The sequence below is a fragment of the Narcine bancroftii genome, chromosome 5, assembly GCF_036971445.1.
Source record: "Narcine bancroftii isolate sNarBan1 chromosome 5, sNarBan1.hap1, whole genome shotgun sequence".
NCBI classification, from domain to species: domain Eukaryota; kingdom Metazoa; phylum Chordata; class Chondrichthyes; order Torpediniformes; family Narcinidae; genus Narcine; species Narcine bancroftii.
The window spans coordinates 126,969,828-126,984,444 of record NC_091473.1 but is presented as its reverse complement, the minus strand read 5'-3'; the positions used below and the strand labels follow the sequence as shown (position 1 = coordinate 126,984,444).

Genomic DNA, 14,617 nt, shown 5'->3' with positions numbered 1-14,617 from the left:
TATTCCTGTTCCTAGGTGCTTAATTTGACCACAATTGCAAAATGAAGTACACTCTTGCAGTTATAATGAGGGATAGTAGGAGATAAAGTAAGAAAGGGACACACTATTTGAGGAACCAGAAGGATTCAGCAGGTAGGCAGAGGTTTTAGATATATTTTGTTCCTCTAGTCATAAACAGTGGGAATGGCAGCTAAGGCAGGGGAATGCTCTTATTGCAGAATGTGGGTCATCGGGGAAGCCAGCAGTATTCCTGATGACTTCATCTGTGAGAAGTGCATTTGGTTGCAACTCTCGACAAGCTGAGTTAAGGAATTAGAGCTGGAGTTGCATGAACCATGGATCATTTGGGAGGTAAGGGGGGGGGGCGGAGATAGACAGGAGTTATGGGGCACTATCATACTTAGGAGGCAAGAGGATGGAGGGTGAAAGTCAGGAGAGGGAAAGGGAACAAGCAGGCAATGCAGGTCACCCCTGTGGCGGTTCCCCTCAATATAACTCAATATAACTATACCATTTTGGATGCTGTTGGGGGACTACCTGCCAGGCACAAGCCACAGTGATCAGGTCTCTGGCATGGAGTCTAGTCCTGTGGAAAAGAAAAGAGCTGTAGTGGTTAGGGGGTTCCATAGTTAGAGGGACAAATAAGAAGTTCTGTGGAAAACAGAGTATCCTGGATGGTACATTGCCTCCCTGGTTCCAGGATTCAAGGTATTCTCAGGAGGGAGGGAGCACAGCCAGATGTCATGGTCCATATAGAGACCAATGACATGGGTAGGAAAGGTGAGGAGGTCTTGCAAGGGGAGTTGGGCGTGAGATTGAAGGACAAGACCTTCAGGGTTGTGATCTCAGAATTGCTGCAAGTGAGGTTAGAAATAGGAGGATAAAGCAGCTTAACACATGGCTAAAGACATGGTGCTGGAAGGAGGGCTTCAGGGTTCTGTATCATGAGATCTCTTGCAGTGAAAGTGGCACAAGATGGTTTGCATCTGAACTGGAGGGTGGTGGGGGAGGAGAGAAAAAGGCTAATAACCTTGTGGGAAGGTTTGTTAGTACTGCTCCGATGGGTTTAAATTAGAGTTGAAGGTGATGGGAATCAGTGCCGGAGCAGAGGAGGGAAAAGATGTGAAAATTGCACAAAGTCAACAGGTTGTTTGTGGTAGAAATTTTCTAAAGTGCATCTACAGTATTTCAAACCAAGGAGTATTGTAGAAAAACAGATGATCTTACAGCATGGATTGGCACGTGGAATTATGAAATTGTGGCTATTAGAGAAACGGTTGCAGGAGGGGCAGGATTTTTCTGGGCTTCTGTTGCTTTTGATGTGATAGAAGGAGGGTGGGGGGGTTTAAAGGTGGAGGAATGGCATTGCTGGTCAGAGAAAATATCACAGCTGTGCTCAGGCAGAACAGACCAGCTGGTCGTCTACTGAGGCTACATGGGTGGAGATGAGGAATGGGGGAAAATATGACGACACTCCTGGGGTTGTATTATAGCTGCCCAATAGTCAATGAAAATTGGAGGACCAAATTGGCAGAGATGGCAGATAGCTGCAGGAAAACAAGGTTGTGATAGATTTTAATTTTCAACATATGGAATTTCCATAAGGGTTGGATGGCTTGGAGTTTGTCCAATGTATTTAGGAAAGTTTTCTAATCAGAATAGAGATGTCAACTAGAAAGAATGCAATATTGAATCTCCTTTTAGGGAATGAGACAGGACAGGTGAGAGGTATGTGTCGGGAACATTTTGGGTCCAATAATCATAATGCCATTAATTTCAAGTTAATTATGGAGAAGGGTAGGTCTGGACCTTGGCTTCAGATTCTAATTTGGAGAAAAGCTAATTTTGAGGAAATGAGAAAAGATCTAGAATGCATGCATTAAGGTAAGTTGTTTTCGGGCAATGTGTGAGGTAAGTGGACCTTTAAAGGTAAAATTTTGTTCCTGTCAGGATTACAGGCAAGGTTAGCAAGCATAGGGAACATTGTTTTGAAGGCATATTGGGATCTGGTTTGGAAGAAGAGAGAGGTGTTTAGCAGGGGTAGGCAACATGAAGCAAATGAGTTACTTGAGGGGTATTTTTTCTTTGGCTTGGCTTCGCGGACGAAGATTTATGGAGGGGGTAAAAAGTCCACGTCAGCTGCAGGCTCGTTTGTGGCTGACAAGTCCGATGCGGGACAGGCAGACACGATTGCAGCGGTTGCAAGGGGAAAATTGGTTGGTTGGGGTTGGGTGTTGGGTTTTTCCTCCTTTGCCTTTTGTCAGTGAGGTGGGCTCTGCGGTCTTCTTCAAAGGAGGTTGCTGCCCGCCAAACTGTGAGGCGCCAAGATGCACGGTTTGAGGCGTTATCAGCCCAGTGGCGGTGGTCAATGTGGCAGGCACCAAGAGATTTCTTTAGGCAGTCCTTGTACCTTTTCTTTGGTGCACCTCTGTCACGGTGGCCAGTGGAGAGCTCGCCATATAACACGATCTTGGGAAGGCGATGGTCCTCCATTCTGGAGACGTGACCCATCCAGCGCAGCTGGATCTTCAGCAGCGTGGACTCGATGCTGTCGACCTCTGCCATCTCGAGTACTTCGACGTTAGGGATGTAAGCGCTCCAATGGATGTTGAGGATGGAGCGGAGACAATGCTGGTGGAAGCGTTCTAGGAGCCGTAGGTGGTGCCGGTAGAGGACCCATGATTCGGAGCCGAACAGGAGTGTGGGTATGACAACGGCTCTGTATACGCTTATCTTTGTGAGGTTTTTCAGTTGGTTGTTTTTCCAGACTCTTTTGTGTAGTCTTCCAAAGGCACTATTTGCCTTGGCGAGTCTGTTGTCTATCTCATTGTCGATCCTTGCATCTGATGAAATGGTGCAGCCGAGGTAGGTAAACTGGTTGACCGTTTTGAGTTTTGTGTGCCCGAAGGAGATGTGGGGGGGCTGGTAATCATGGTGGGGAGCTGGCTGATGGAGGACCTCAGTTTTCTTCAGGCTGACTTCCAGGCCAAACATTTTGGCAGTTTCCGCAAAGCAGGAGGGGTATAAAAATACAATAAAAACCTCAAAACAAAAATCAGGAAGGCAGAAGTCTAGGTTGCTTTGGCAGACAATGTGAATTAAAACATTAAAATAAAAGGATAGTCAGGGACAAAATTGTGCCTTTGAAGATCAGAGTGATTGCCTTTGTATGGAGCCAAAAGAGATGGGGGAGGTTTTAAATGGCTTTATCATCAGTATTCACTCAGGAAACGGACAGTATGGGAATTGAGGAAAACAAGCAATGAGACCTTGGAACCAATACACATTAAAGAGGAGGTGCTTGCTGTCTTTAAAGCAAATAAGGATGGATAAATCCCCAGGGCCTGACATGACATTCCCTCTGTCCTTAAGGGAGGACGGAGTAGAAATTTCAGGGATTTTGGCAGAAATATTTAACATGTCCTAAGATGCGGGTGTGGTGCCAGAAGATAAGAGGGTAGCTCATGTTGTCCTGTAGTTTAAAATGGCTCCAAAAGTAACCTTGGAAATTAGATGCCGGCGAGCCTGATGTCAGTAGTCAGTAAATTAATGGAAGGTGGTAAGAGATTGGATATACAATTATTTGTATAGCCAGAACCTGATTAGCAATAGCGAATATGGCTTTGTGCCTCGTAGGTAGTGTTTAACCAATCTTGAGTTTTTTGAGGTTACCAGGAATGTTGATGAAGGGAAGGCTAGATGTTGTCTACATGGACTTTAGTAAGGCCTTTGACAAGGTCCCACATGGGAGGTTAGTTAGGAAGGTTCAGAGGCTAGGCATTCATAGTGAAGTAGGGATGGGAGAAATATGTAGTGATGTATGATTGCTTCTCTGGCTGGAGGCTTGTGATGTGCCTCAGGGATTGGTGCTGGGACTTGTTTATCATCCAGATCATTGATATTGATGTCAATCTGGTCAATTGGATCAGCATGTATGCAGATGACACTAATATCAGAAGTGTTGTGGACAGCAAAGGAGGGGAGATCTGGACCAGCTGGAAAAATTGGATGAAAAGTGGAAAATAGAATTTAATGCAGACAAGTGTGAGGTCTTGGACAAACCAAGAAAGGATGTATACAGTGAAAGGAGTGCAGTAGAACAGAGAGACCTAGGAATACAGATACATAATTCCCCAAAAGTGGCATTATAGGTGGATAAGGTTGTAAAGAGAGTTTTTGGCATATTGGCCTTCATAAATCAAAGTATTAAGTATAGGAGTTGGGATGTTATGGTGAAGTTGTACTAGACATTGGTGAGGCCAAATTTGGAGTATTATGTGCAGTTTTGGTCACTATAGGAAAGATGTCAATAAGATACAAAGAATGCAGAGAAGAATTACTTGGATCTTGTCTAGATTTCAGGAGCTGAGTTACAGGGAAAGATTAAACCGGTTAGGATTTTATTTCATGGAGCATTGAAGAATGGGGGGAGATTTGATAGAGGTATTTAAAATTGAGGGGGATAGACAGTAAATGTAGATGGGCTTTTTCCACCGAGGGTAGGTGAGATACAAACTGGAGGACATGGGTTGAGGGTGAAAGAGGAAGTTTAGGGGGAATATAAGAGGGAACCTCTTCACACAGAGAGTGGTGGGGAGTGTGGAACAAGTTGCCAGCTGAGGTGATGAATGCAGACTCAGTGGTACATAGATGGGAGAGGTATGGAGAGCTATAAACTGGGTGCAGGTTTGGCACAGACTAGAAGGGTCAAAGGGGCCTGCTTCAGAGCCGTAGTGTTCTATGGTTCTAACTAGCCTTCAATTTACAATGTTCTTCCTGAAGTTCAGTTGGGTCTTAAATGCCATGCATTTTCAAGATCCAATATTTTGCTTCCTCCCTTGTCATTTTCACTATATCATCCTTTCAACTGATGAATATTTTGTCTGATGCTGTTTTTGTTCCTCTGTTTTGGATCTTTAATCCTGAACTATAATCAAAATTATTTTGAAGTAAAAGTTTTGCTGCCTTCCATCTTTTTTTTAACATTGAAATTGAATGGAATTGTTTTAGATTCTTACACTAAAAATCTAGTCACCTGCTTTGATTTCTTCAAAACTGACCTCTTGGTTATCTGGCCTAATATCTCTTGAGTGGTTTTATCTAAAACGGTAAACTGTCTGTGAGCAGTTGCATGTATTTGCTTAACTTTTCTCCTAACAAAACAAATACGTACACACACAGCACCGGAATAGACCCTTTGGTCCTCTAAAAAACACAAAGATTCCACATGTTGGAATCTTGAGTGAACAAAGAGAAGCTAGAGGGACTTAGCAGGTCAGACATTGTCAATGAAGAGAATGTTTCAGGTCAGGGCCCCCAATCAATTATCCTGGCCTAAAACTTTCACCACTTCTCTCCAGGCATGCTGCCAGACCTTTCAAGCCTCTTCACCTTTGTTCATCCTTTGCCCACTGTCTGCACCAGCCATGATCCCAGTCAAAACTAGTTCTCTCTGGCAGTACAAGGTCCATCTCCTCCAATCCCTGTACGTGCATGTCTGTCTTGATGCGACTTGAATGTCGCCTTTGTATCTGCTTCTACCATTTTGTGCGTGTGAGTGTATAACTTTTAAACTTCACGCCACCCTTACTTTGTACCCATGGCCTACCCTATCAGTTCCTCTGGTAATTTTGTATAATTTCTGATTATTGGCTTCCAACACTAGAAAAAGCAATCCAAATTTATCCACACTCTTTAGTTATTTAGATATTTCTCAGTCCACTGTACGTGGCTGCTCTTCAGTTAAGCATGGGCACTCTTGGCATGGCTCTTGACTAATGCAATTCAGGAAACTGCTTGGAAATTTCATTTTTTTACCCAGAGAAGTGTGAATCTGTGGAATGCTCTGCCACAGAGGGTGGTAGAGGCGGATTCGCTGACTATGTTCAAAAGAGAGTTAGATAAGACTCTTGTGGGTAATGGAGTTAAGGGTTATGGGGATAAGGCTGGAAAGGGGTACTGATGGTAATGATCAGCCATGATCTAAAATGGCGGTGCTGGCCCGACGGGCCAAATGGCCTACTCCAGCTCCTATTGTCTATTGTCATCTTGACAAGATCTTGTGCAGCTAACTTAATTCATATTTAAACTGCTTCATGTTTCTATAGGCAGTTGCCTGGTGCCCTTGGCAAGCAAATATCCTTGCGAGTGGTGGTGGAACCAGTGACCGATTCATTCGCCTTTGGAATGCCAATTCTGGATCGTGTTTGAATGCTATGGATACTCGTTCACAGGTTAGTGCGCAGTTCAGTTGAATTAATGAAGGATCAACAATGGTGTTGGACTACAGAAAAAAAAACTTAGCAGTTGAAGAAAATGCTGACCTCTAAAGATGATGCTCTCATTCACTTCGACCCAAGCAAAGAAGTGACCCTGGTAGTCGATGTGTCACCAATGGATTTAGAGCAGGTATTGTCACCAGTCACAGAAAAACTACAACCTGCAGCTTAGGCTGCTTGCTCTTTAACACCTTAGAAATAGAATTGTGCACAACAGGAAAAGGAAGGACTGGCCATAATTCTTGGTGTCAAAAGATTTCATTAATACCTATATGGTAGAAAGTTCACCTTGGTGACAGACAAGCAGCTGAGTTTAACCTTGGGCCCGAAGAAAGGCATTCCGGTATTAGCGGGCGCAATAATTCAAAGATGGGCAATGCAGCATACGATTATGATTTAAAACCTAGTCCAGGGAAGGAAAACTGGCATGCGGCTGCTTTGTTGCGTCTACCTCTACCAGAGACAGAGCAAATGGAGAGCAGAGACCAACTGGACAGCAGAGACCACCGCCATTAATCAAGAGCAACTTCGACATTTGCCAATTACAGCAAAAAAAAAACTATCAGTAAAGGGGTCCGAAATGAGATGACCCTATCGAAGATCCTGAAGTTTAACTTCACGTTAAACGGATGGTCTGAAGCCTGAGGATTAGGTCTGAATTAAAACCTTAATATATGCGACGCAATAGCAACTGAATAGTGTTGTTTATTGCGGAGAATAAGAACAAACATTCTGAAGAAATGGCAAACAACCCTGCTAGCCAAACTCCACAACAATCATCCCGAGATGATCCTAATGAAGTCCCTAGTGTGCATGCATGTCGGGTGGCCGTCAATGGACATGGAACAGACCGTGAGAAGATGGCATGTTTGCCAAGAAATGCAGCATGAAGCACACCCCCCCCCCCCCCCCCCGCCCCCAGCTGGAGCTAACCCCTGGAAATGGCCTTCACACCCCGGCATGGGATTCTCATTGATTTTGCTGGTCCATTCATGGACAAAACCTTTCTGATTGTGGTAGATGGCCTATCTTCTTTGGCTTGGCTTCGCGGACGAAGATTTATGGAGGGGGTAAAAAGTCCACGTCAGCTGCAGGCTCGTTTGTGGCTGACAAGTCCGATGCGGGACAGGCAGACATGATTGCAGCGGTTGCAAGGGGAAAATTGGTTGGTTGGGGTTGGGTGTTGGGTTTTTCCTCCTTTGCCTTTTGTCAGTGAGGTGGGCTCTGCGGTCTTCTTCAAAGGAGGTTGCTGCCCGCCAAACTGTGAGGCGCCAAGATGCACGGTTTGAGGCGTTATCAGCCCAGTGGCGGTGGTCAATGTGGCAGGCACCAAGAGATTTCTTTAGGCAGTCCTTGTACCTTTTCTTTGGTGCACCTCTGTCACGGTGGCCAGTGGAGAGCTCGCCATATAACACGATCTTGGGAAGGCGATGGTCCTCCATTCTGGAGACGTGACCCATCCAGCGCAGCTGGATCTTCAGCAGCGTGGACTCGATGCTGTCGACCTCTGCCATCTCGAGTACTTCGACGTTAGGGATGAAAGCGCTCCAATGGATGTTGAGGATGGAGCGGAGACAACGCTGGTGGAAGCGTTCTAGGAGCCGTAGGTGGTGCCGGTAGAGGACCCATGATTCGGAGCCGAACAGGAGTGTGGGTATGACAACGGCTCTGTATACGCTTATCTTTGAGGTTTTTCAGTTGGTTGTTTTTCCAGACTCTTTTGTGTAGTCTTCCAAAGGCGCTATTTGCCTTGGCGAGTCTGTTGTCTATCTCATTGTCGATCCTTGCATCTGATGAAATGGTGCAGCCGAGATAGGTAAACTGGTTGACCGTTTTGAGTTTTGTGTGCCCGATGGAGATGTGGGGGGGGCTGGTAGTCATGGTGGGGAGCTGGCTGATGGAGGACCTCAGTTTTCTTCAGGCTGACTTCCAGGCCAAACATTTTGGCAGTTTCCGCAAAGCAGGACGTCAAGCGCTGAAGAGCTGGCTCTGAATGGGCAACTAAAGCGACATCATCTGCAAAGAGTAGTTCACGGACAAGTTTCTCTTGTGTCTTGGTGTGAGCTTGCAGGCGCCTCAGATTGAAGAGACTGCCATCCGTGCGGTACCGGATGTAAACAGCGTCTTCATTGTTGGGGTCTTTCATGGCTTGGTTCAGCATCATGCTGAAGAAGATTGAAAAGAGGGTTGGTGCGAGAACACAGCCTTGCTTCACGCCATTGTTAATGGAGAAGGGTTCAGAGAGCTCATTGCTGTATCTGACCCGACCTTGTTGGTTTTCGTGCAGTTGGATAATCATGTTGAGGAACTTTGGGGGACATCCGATGCGCTCTAGTATTTGCCAAAGCCCTTTCCTGCTCACGGTGTCGAAGGCTTTGGTGAGGTCAACAAAGGTGATGTAGAGTTGTTCTCTGCACTTTTCTTGTAGCTGTCTGAGGGCAAAGACCATGTCAGTGGTTCCTCTGTTTGCGCGAAAGCCGCACTGTGATTCTGGGAGAATATTCTCGGCGACACTAGGTATTATTCTATTTAGTAGAATCCTAGCGAAGATTTTGCCTGCAATGGAGAGCAACGTGATTCCCCTGTAGTTTGAGCAGTCTGATTTCTCGCCTTTGTTTTTGTACAGGGTGATGATGGTGGCATCACGAAGATCCTGAGGCAGTTTACCTTGGTCCCAACAAAGCTTGAAAAACTCATGCAGTTTGGCATGCAGAGTTTTTCCGCCAGCCTTCCAGACTTCTGGGGGGATTCCATCCATACCTGCTGCTTTGCCACTTTTCAGTTGTTCGATTGCCTTATATGTCTCATCCAGGGTGGGAACCTCATCCAGCTCTAGCCTTAGGGGCTGTTGAGGGAGCTGGAGCAGGGCGGAATCTTGGACTGAGCGGTTGGCACTGAAAAGAGATTGGAAGTGTTCTGACCATCGGTTGAGGATGGAGATCTTGTCGCTGAGGAGGACTTTGCCGTCTGAGCTGCGCAGCGGGCTTTGGACTTGGGGTGAGGGGCCGTACACAGCCTTTAGAGCCTCGTAGAAACCCCTGAAGTCGCCAATGTCCGCGCTGAGCTGTGTTCGTTTGGCGAGGCTAGTCCACCACTCATTTTGGATCTCCCGGAGTTTGTGCTGAAGATGGCTGCATGCGCGACGGAAGGCTTGATTCTTCTCTGGACAGGACGGCTTTGTAAGGTGAGCCTGGTGGGCAGCTCGCTTCTTTGCCAGCAGCTCCTGGATTTCCTGGCTGTTTTCGTCAAACCAGTCCTTGTTTTTCCTGGAGGAGAAGCCCAGTACCTCTTCAGTGGATTGCAGTATGGTAGTCTTCAACTGATCCCAGAGGGTTTCAGGGGACGGGTCTGTGAGGCGGGTTGCAACGTCGAGCTTTGCTTTGAGGTTTGCCTGGAAGTTTCCTCTCGCTTCGTCTGACTGCAGGTTTCCAACATTGAACCTCTTTCTGGGGGCTTTAATGTTCCTGGGCTTTGGCTTGAAGTGAAGGTTGAGCTTGCAGCGAACCAGCCGGTGGTCAGTGTGGCATTCCGCGCTAGACATGACCCTGGTGTGGAGCACATCTTGTTTGTCACTTTCTCGCACCAGGATGTAGTCCAGGAGGTGCCAGTGTTTGGATCGGGGATGCATCCAGGTGGTCTTAAGGCTGTCCCTCTGCTGAAAAAGGGTGTTTGTAATGACAAGTCGCTGTTCTGCGCAGAGCTCCAACAGGAGGCGCCCATTGTCGTTGCACTTGCCGACGCCATGCTTGCCCAGGATTCCTGGCCAGGTTTCTGAGTCTTTGCCGACACGAGCGTTGAAGTCGCCCAGGATGACAACCTTGTCGGCTGTAGGGGTACGTTGGATGAGGTTGCGCAGGTCGGTGTAGAACTTGTTCTTTTCTGCTGGTTCCGCCTGGAGGGTTGGAGCATAGACACTGATGAGGGTGATGTGACGCTTGTTTTGAAGTGGGAGTCGCATGGACATGATTCGGTCCGAGAGGCCTGTCGGAAGATGGCCTATAGTATCCCAAATATGGACAACAGCAGAAAAAAACACAATTGAGAGACTAAGTATTTTCACAATGTACGGTTTGCCAATAGAACTGGTCTCTGACAATGGATCTACAAAAAAACAATTTAAGGCACATAAGCACCCTATCATTCAAGTACCAGTGGAGAAGCGGAATGTATTGTATAGATTTTTTTAAAAATCCATGAAGGCCCGGAAGTCTTTGAACATAACATGCATCACAGGATTGCAAATTTTCTGTTATTACGCAGGAAAATCTGCACTCTACAACAAAACGCATGCTGGTAGAACTGTTGTTTAGATGCAACTTGAGAACCGTACTCTTTGTGGTACACCCAAACATGGGGCTTCTTATCCAGCAATCAGGATCTCTTGGTAAACTAACGAGTACTAGAAGCTGGAAAAGTTTTGGTGAGAGATTTAGAGAGAATAAAGAAACCTGGATAAGAGGTGTGCTATGGGGGGGGGGAAAGTTGAGCCCATATTCATATTCTGTACTGGTGGGAGAAATGATGTGGAAACGACACATTGACGAATTGAAAGCCATGAAATCCAGGGTCTGTTTCCGAGGTGCATGATCTCTGATGCACCAAATTGAGTGGGTTTATGCCAATAAGGAAAAGTTATCTGTTTCAGTGATGCCTGGTAAACTGGGTGCAGGTTTGGCACAGACGAGAAGGGTACACGGGAGAGTGATGAGCTGCCAGTGGATGTCCCAACAGTAACTAAACAATATCTAGGATCAGCCGACGAGGAAATTATACTTTCTCCTGGGAGCCCAAAAGTTTCCCCAGAAAGACTGAAGGATTGTTCTGAAATTCCTGTCTTTCATCGCCAAGGAGATCTAAATGCAAGAAACGTCTTCCATTGCATTTGAAGGACTATGTCCCATGATTGAGAAGTACTGTGCTTAGTAGTTTTCTTGTCTCTGTTTTGTATTTTTTGCGTACACATAGGATACATCACATCTAGTGCGAGTGTGTTCTATAGTGGGAGGAATAGACAACAGAACAGAGTTGCAGATACAGGTATGTCGTCCCATGAACTTGATGACATGGGTAGACAGTAGTGAAAAGGGTGTTGGGTGTGCTTGCCTTTGATTAGGCCATGGAGTTTAGGAGTTGGGATGTCATTTTAGAACCACTAAATGCTGGTGAGACTATACTTGAAGTTGTGTGCAATTCTGGATTTAAAAATAAGAACTGGAAGTAAATACCCATTGTCTATTCCCGCCGGGCCTAGAGGAATCTAAAATCAGAAGGGCACAGATTTAAGGTGAGGGGAAGGGTTTAAGAGGGACCCGAGGATTTTCACTTTCAGAGGATGTTAAGTGCATGGAACAAGCTGCCAGAGGAAGTGGTAGAGGCAGGGATAATTGTAACATTTTAGAAGACATTTCAATAGTGCATGGAAATGCTTGCAGTGACATGGGCAGATCAGACTAGTTGGTTTCATATGGGCGGTATGACTGAAGTCTTGTTTACATTCTGTAGAACTATGACTCTTTGACTTTGTTTTTATGTAATTATCCTTTGCACGTTTTGGATTTGATTCCTTGTATGATTTTCCCACCAAGGTCTGTGCAATAGTCTGGTCAACAGAATACAAAGAAATAGTGTCAGGACATGGATTTTCACAGAATCAATTGGTAATCTGGAAATATCCAAACTTGACCAAGGTTGCTGAACTCAAAGGTACAAATTTTAAATGTAATATCTCCTACAACTTTAATTCTCTGGTTAAATTTGTTTTTAGAAGGTCTTTCTTCCCATTGGTCCAATAAGAACAGTTTAAATATCTAGATGCACTTGGCCATGCCAAGTGACATGAGAAAAATTTTGGTTAGTTTCGAATGCACTGCCAGATACAAATGTGGACAAGATTCTGAAAGTACGAAATTTGTGGGAAGTGGAACTAAATCTATCGCGCTCGCCTTTGGAGAAGTTCTGGACAATTAAATTGGCATATCATTGTCGGATAGCAACGTTTTAAGCTTTGAAAATTTTATTTTAAACTTTCAATTTCACTTCGGTAACGAGGTACCTAATGATTGAAAGCAGAACTATTACATGGTCTAATGCAAGTCATCTTGTTTCTAATGTAGGACATCAGGCTCGTGTGCTAGATCTGACTTTAAGTCCAGATGGAACTGCCGTGTGCTCGGTGGCTGCAGACGAAACCATTCGTATCTGGAAGTGCTTTGCCGTGGATGCAGCAAAGAAGAAAAAAGCAGCCACAAATCAGACCAGTGTGCTGCACCACGGCATTCGATAAAATGCGTGGGTTGGTGATAGCCGATCGCATCGTGAAGATTTGCAAGATGGACTTTGAAAGGAACATTGGAGAAATACAATTTGCAAAAGAGAGAAACTGGTGCATTATCTAGTTGTGCTTGTTTGGAAATTTTTTGCATGAACAATAATTCCCACAGTATTTTTTTTATTTCTTGTACATAAGTTTTTAAAATTGCATATAAAGAAATGTTTTAAGGTTGTAGTGTTCCTGCTCTTATTTAATCTTTTAAATAACATTTTGTTTTCAATAAACTTGGTTTTCTGCAAGCTCTGTGCAGTGTCGTTGTGAATGGTGCCACCTTGTGACATTTCTATTTTTAACGGGTGAAGCTAATGGTGGATTTGCATTGTTTGTCATACCAGAGCATATTACATGACTGTCAAAATCCGATTTGAGATTTAAATTCGCATTTGGGCAAACTTGAATCACCTGATAGAATTTGCATCTATTTACTATGCACATTCTATTCGCTTACACTTCATGCAGTGTGCTGATTTGCCCTTATAACTCAGTAAAACACGCAAGTCTGCAGACACTGAAGGAAAAATACAATGCTGGAGAAACTCAGCAGATCAGACAATGTACTTTATTTAGCAAAGAAAGATATATTGCCAATGTTTTGGGCTCACTTTGACATGCTGAGTTACTCCAGCATTCTATTTTTAATTTGCCTATAACTTTGATTTTCAAGCCTTTTTGTTCTTTGCAAAGGATTTATTTGGAAACAGTCAATAATTGCAAAAATAAATTGAAAATATCTGATGAATGTCATAAGTTAACAATCAAAGATCACGACATTTTGAAACATAATATTCACTCTGAAAACATCTGTATTGAATGTAAAACATTAGAAGGGCAAGTCTTTTTCATGAGAATTCTTGAGAATTGTCAGGAGGAAATTGGGAATTTCCTCACAAATCACCAACTATTAAAACTGATGGTGTCCTTTTTCATTATATAGTAAAAGCCCCCCCCAGTATGCAGCATCTATGGGGATTGGTAGATGCCAGATAAGCATTTGCCAGATGCTTGAGATTGCACATTGCACGATTGGCAAACTGGCCACCAGGTGGTGCCCATTTTAAACTGGTATTTTTTTTTTAACCTATTTTGTGATTTTTTTTTAAAGTACTGAAAACTCAACTAAATTAGCAAACTTTTTTGAGTCAGATTTGATGATAAATCAATTTCCATGCAAGGATGTGTGGGGTGGACCACTTTCAGAACAAATGGAAGAAAAACCCTGCAGATGCTCGGGTGGTCTAGTGCATTTCCCAAATGCCAGAGAAACTGAATAGGTCATGTAGCATGCAGAGTAAAAGGAAGTTGACAATTTGGGCCTGACCACTTTGAGGACTGAAAATTGGGCTGATGTTTAAAGTAAGCAGAGTGAGGGGCTGACCAGTGGATACAGGTGGGAGGATAGAAAAAGAAAATGAGAGCAGAGGGGTAGAAAGCTCTGATGGAAGGGGTTTGGGAGATGTGAGGTTAATGAATTGGAGGAGTCAATACTGACGCCATCTGAGTGCTGAGATGGAATACAAGGTATCCCTCAAATTTATGAGAGCCCTGAACTTGATGGTACATCAGGCCGTAGACTGACAGTGTGACAATTTGTGTGTAAGCAAATTGGTTGGCCTCTGGCAGCGGACAGACTGAAGATGCTCAAAGATCTTCCAATCTGCAGCCAGTCTCCCGGATGTTGAGCAATTACAATTACAGCAATTACATTAATGTCCCCTCACATTCAGAGGTAAACTCTTGCTTCAATTGGAATGACTGTGGCCCTAAATATTGGTGAGACAAGGTGTGAGTTATGTGGGTATGTACCAGGATGGGGGGAAAGAAGGGATGTGGAGAGGAGAAGATGTCTAACAGATGCTTGTTTTTGCATCCTCTCCAGCCTTGTTTGAAAGAAGCAGTATCCTGGCTATTCCAACATCATCTCTGACATTGGATCAGTATCAATCGTGATCATAGTACTTAATTATTTGAAACATTTCAGGAATAATTTTGGAAGGTAAGAAACACTTCA

General features: G+C 44.5%; 1 protein-coding gene across 2 annotated transcripts in view; it reads left to right on the top strand.

Moving 5' to 3' along the window:
- Positions 1-12,848, top strand: part of cdc20 (cell division cycle 20 homolog) — a 30,142-nt gene extending 17,294 nt beyond the window's left edge. For both annotated transcript variants that reach the window (XM_069939011.1, XM_069939012.1), the window contains exons 9-11: positions 6,108-6,233; positions 11,864-11,981; positions 12,392-12,848. In XM_069939011.1, the coding sequence (XP_069795112.1) occupies positions 6,108-6,233; positions 11,864-11,981; positions 12,392-12,561 (414 nt within the window). In that variant the 3' untranslated portion in view covers positions 12,562-12,848. The remainder of the gene's footprint in view (positions 1-6,107; positions 6,234-11,863; positions 11,982-12,391) is intronic.
- Positions 12,849-14,617: the final 1,769 nt, after the last annotated feature.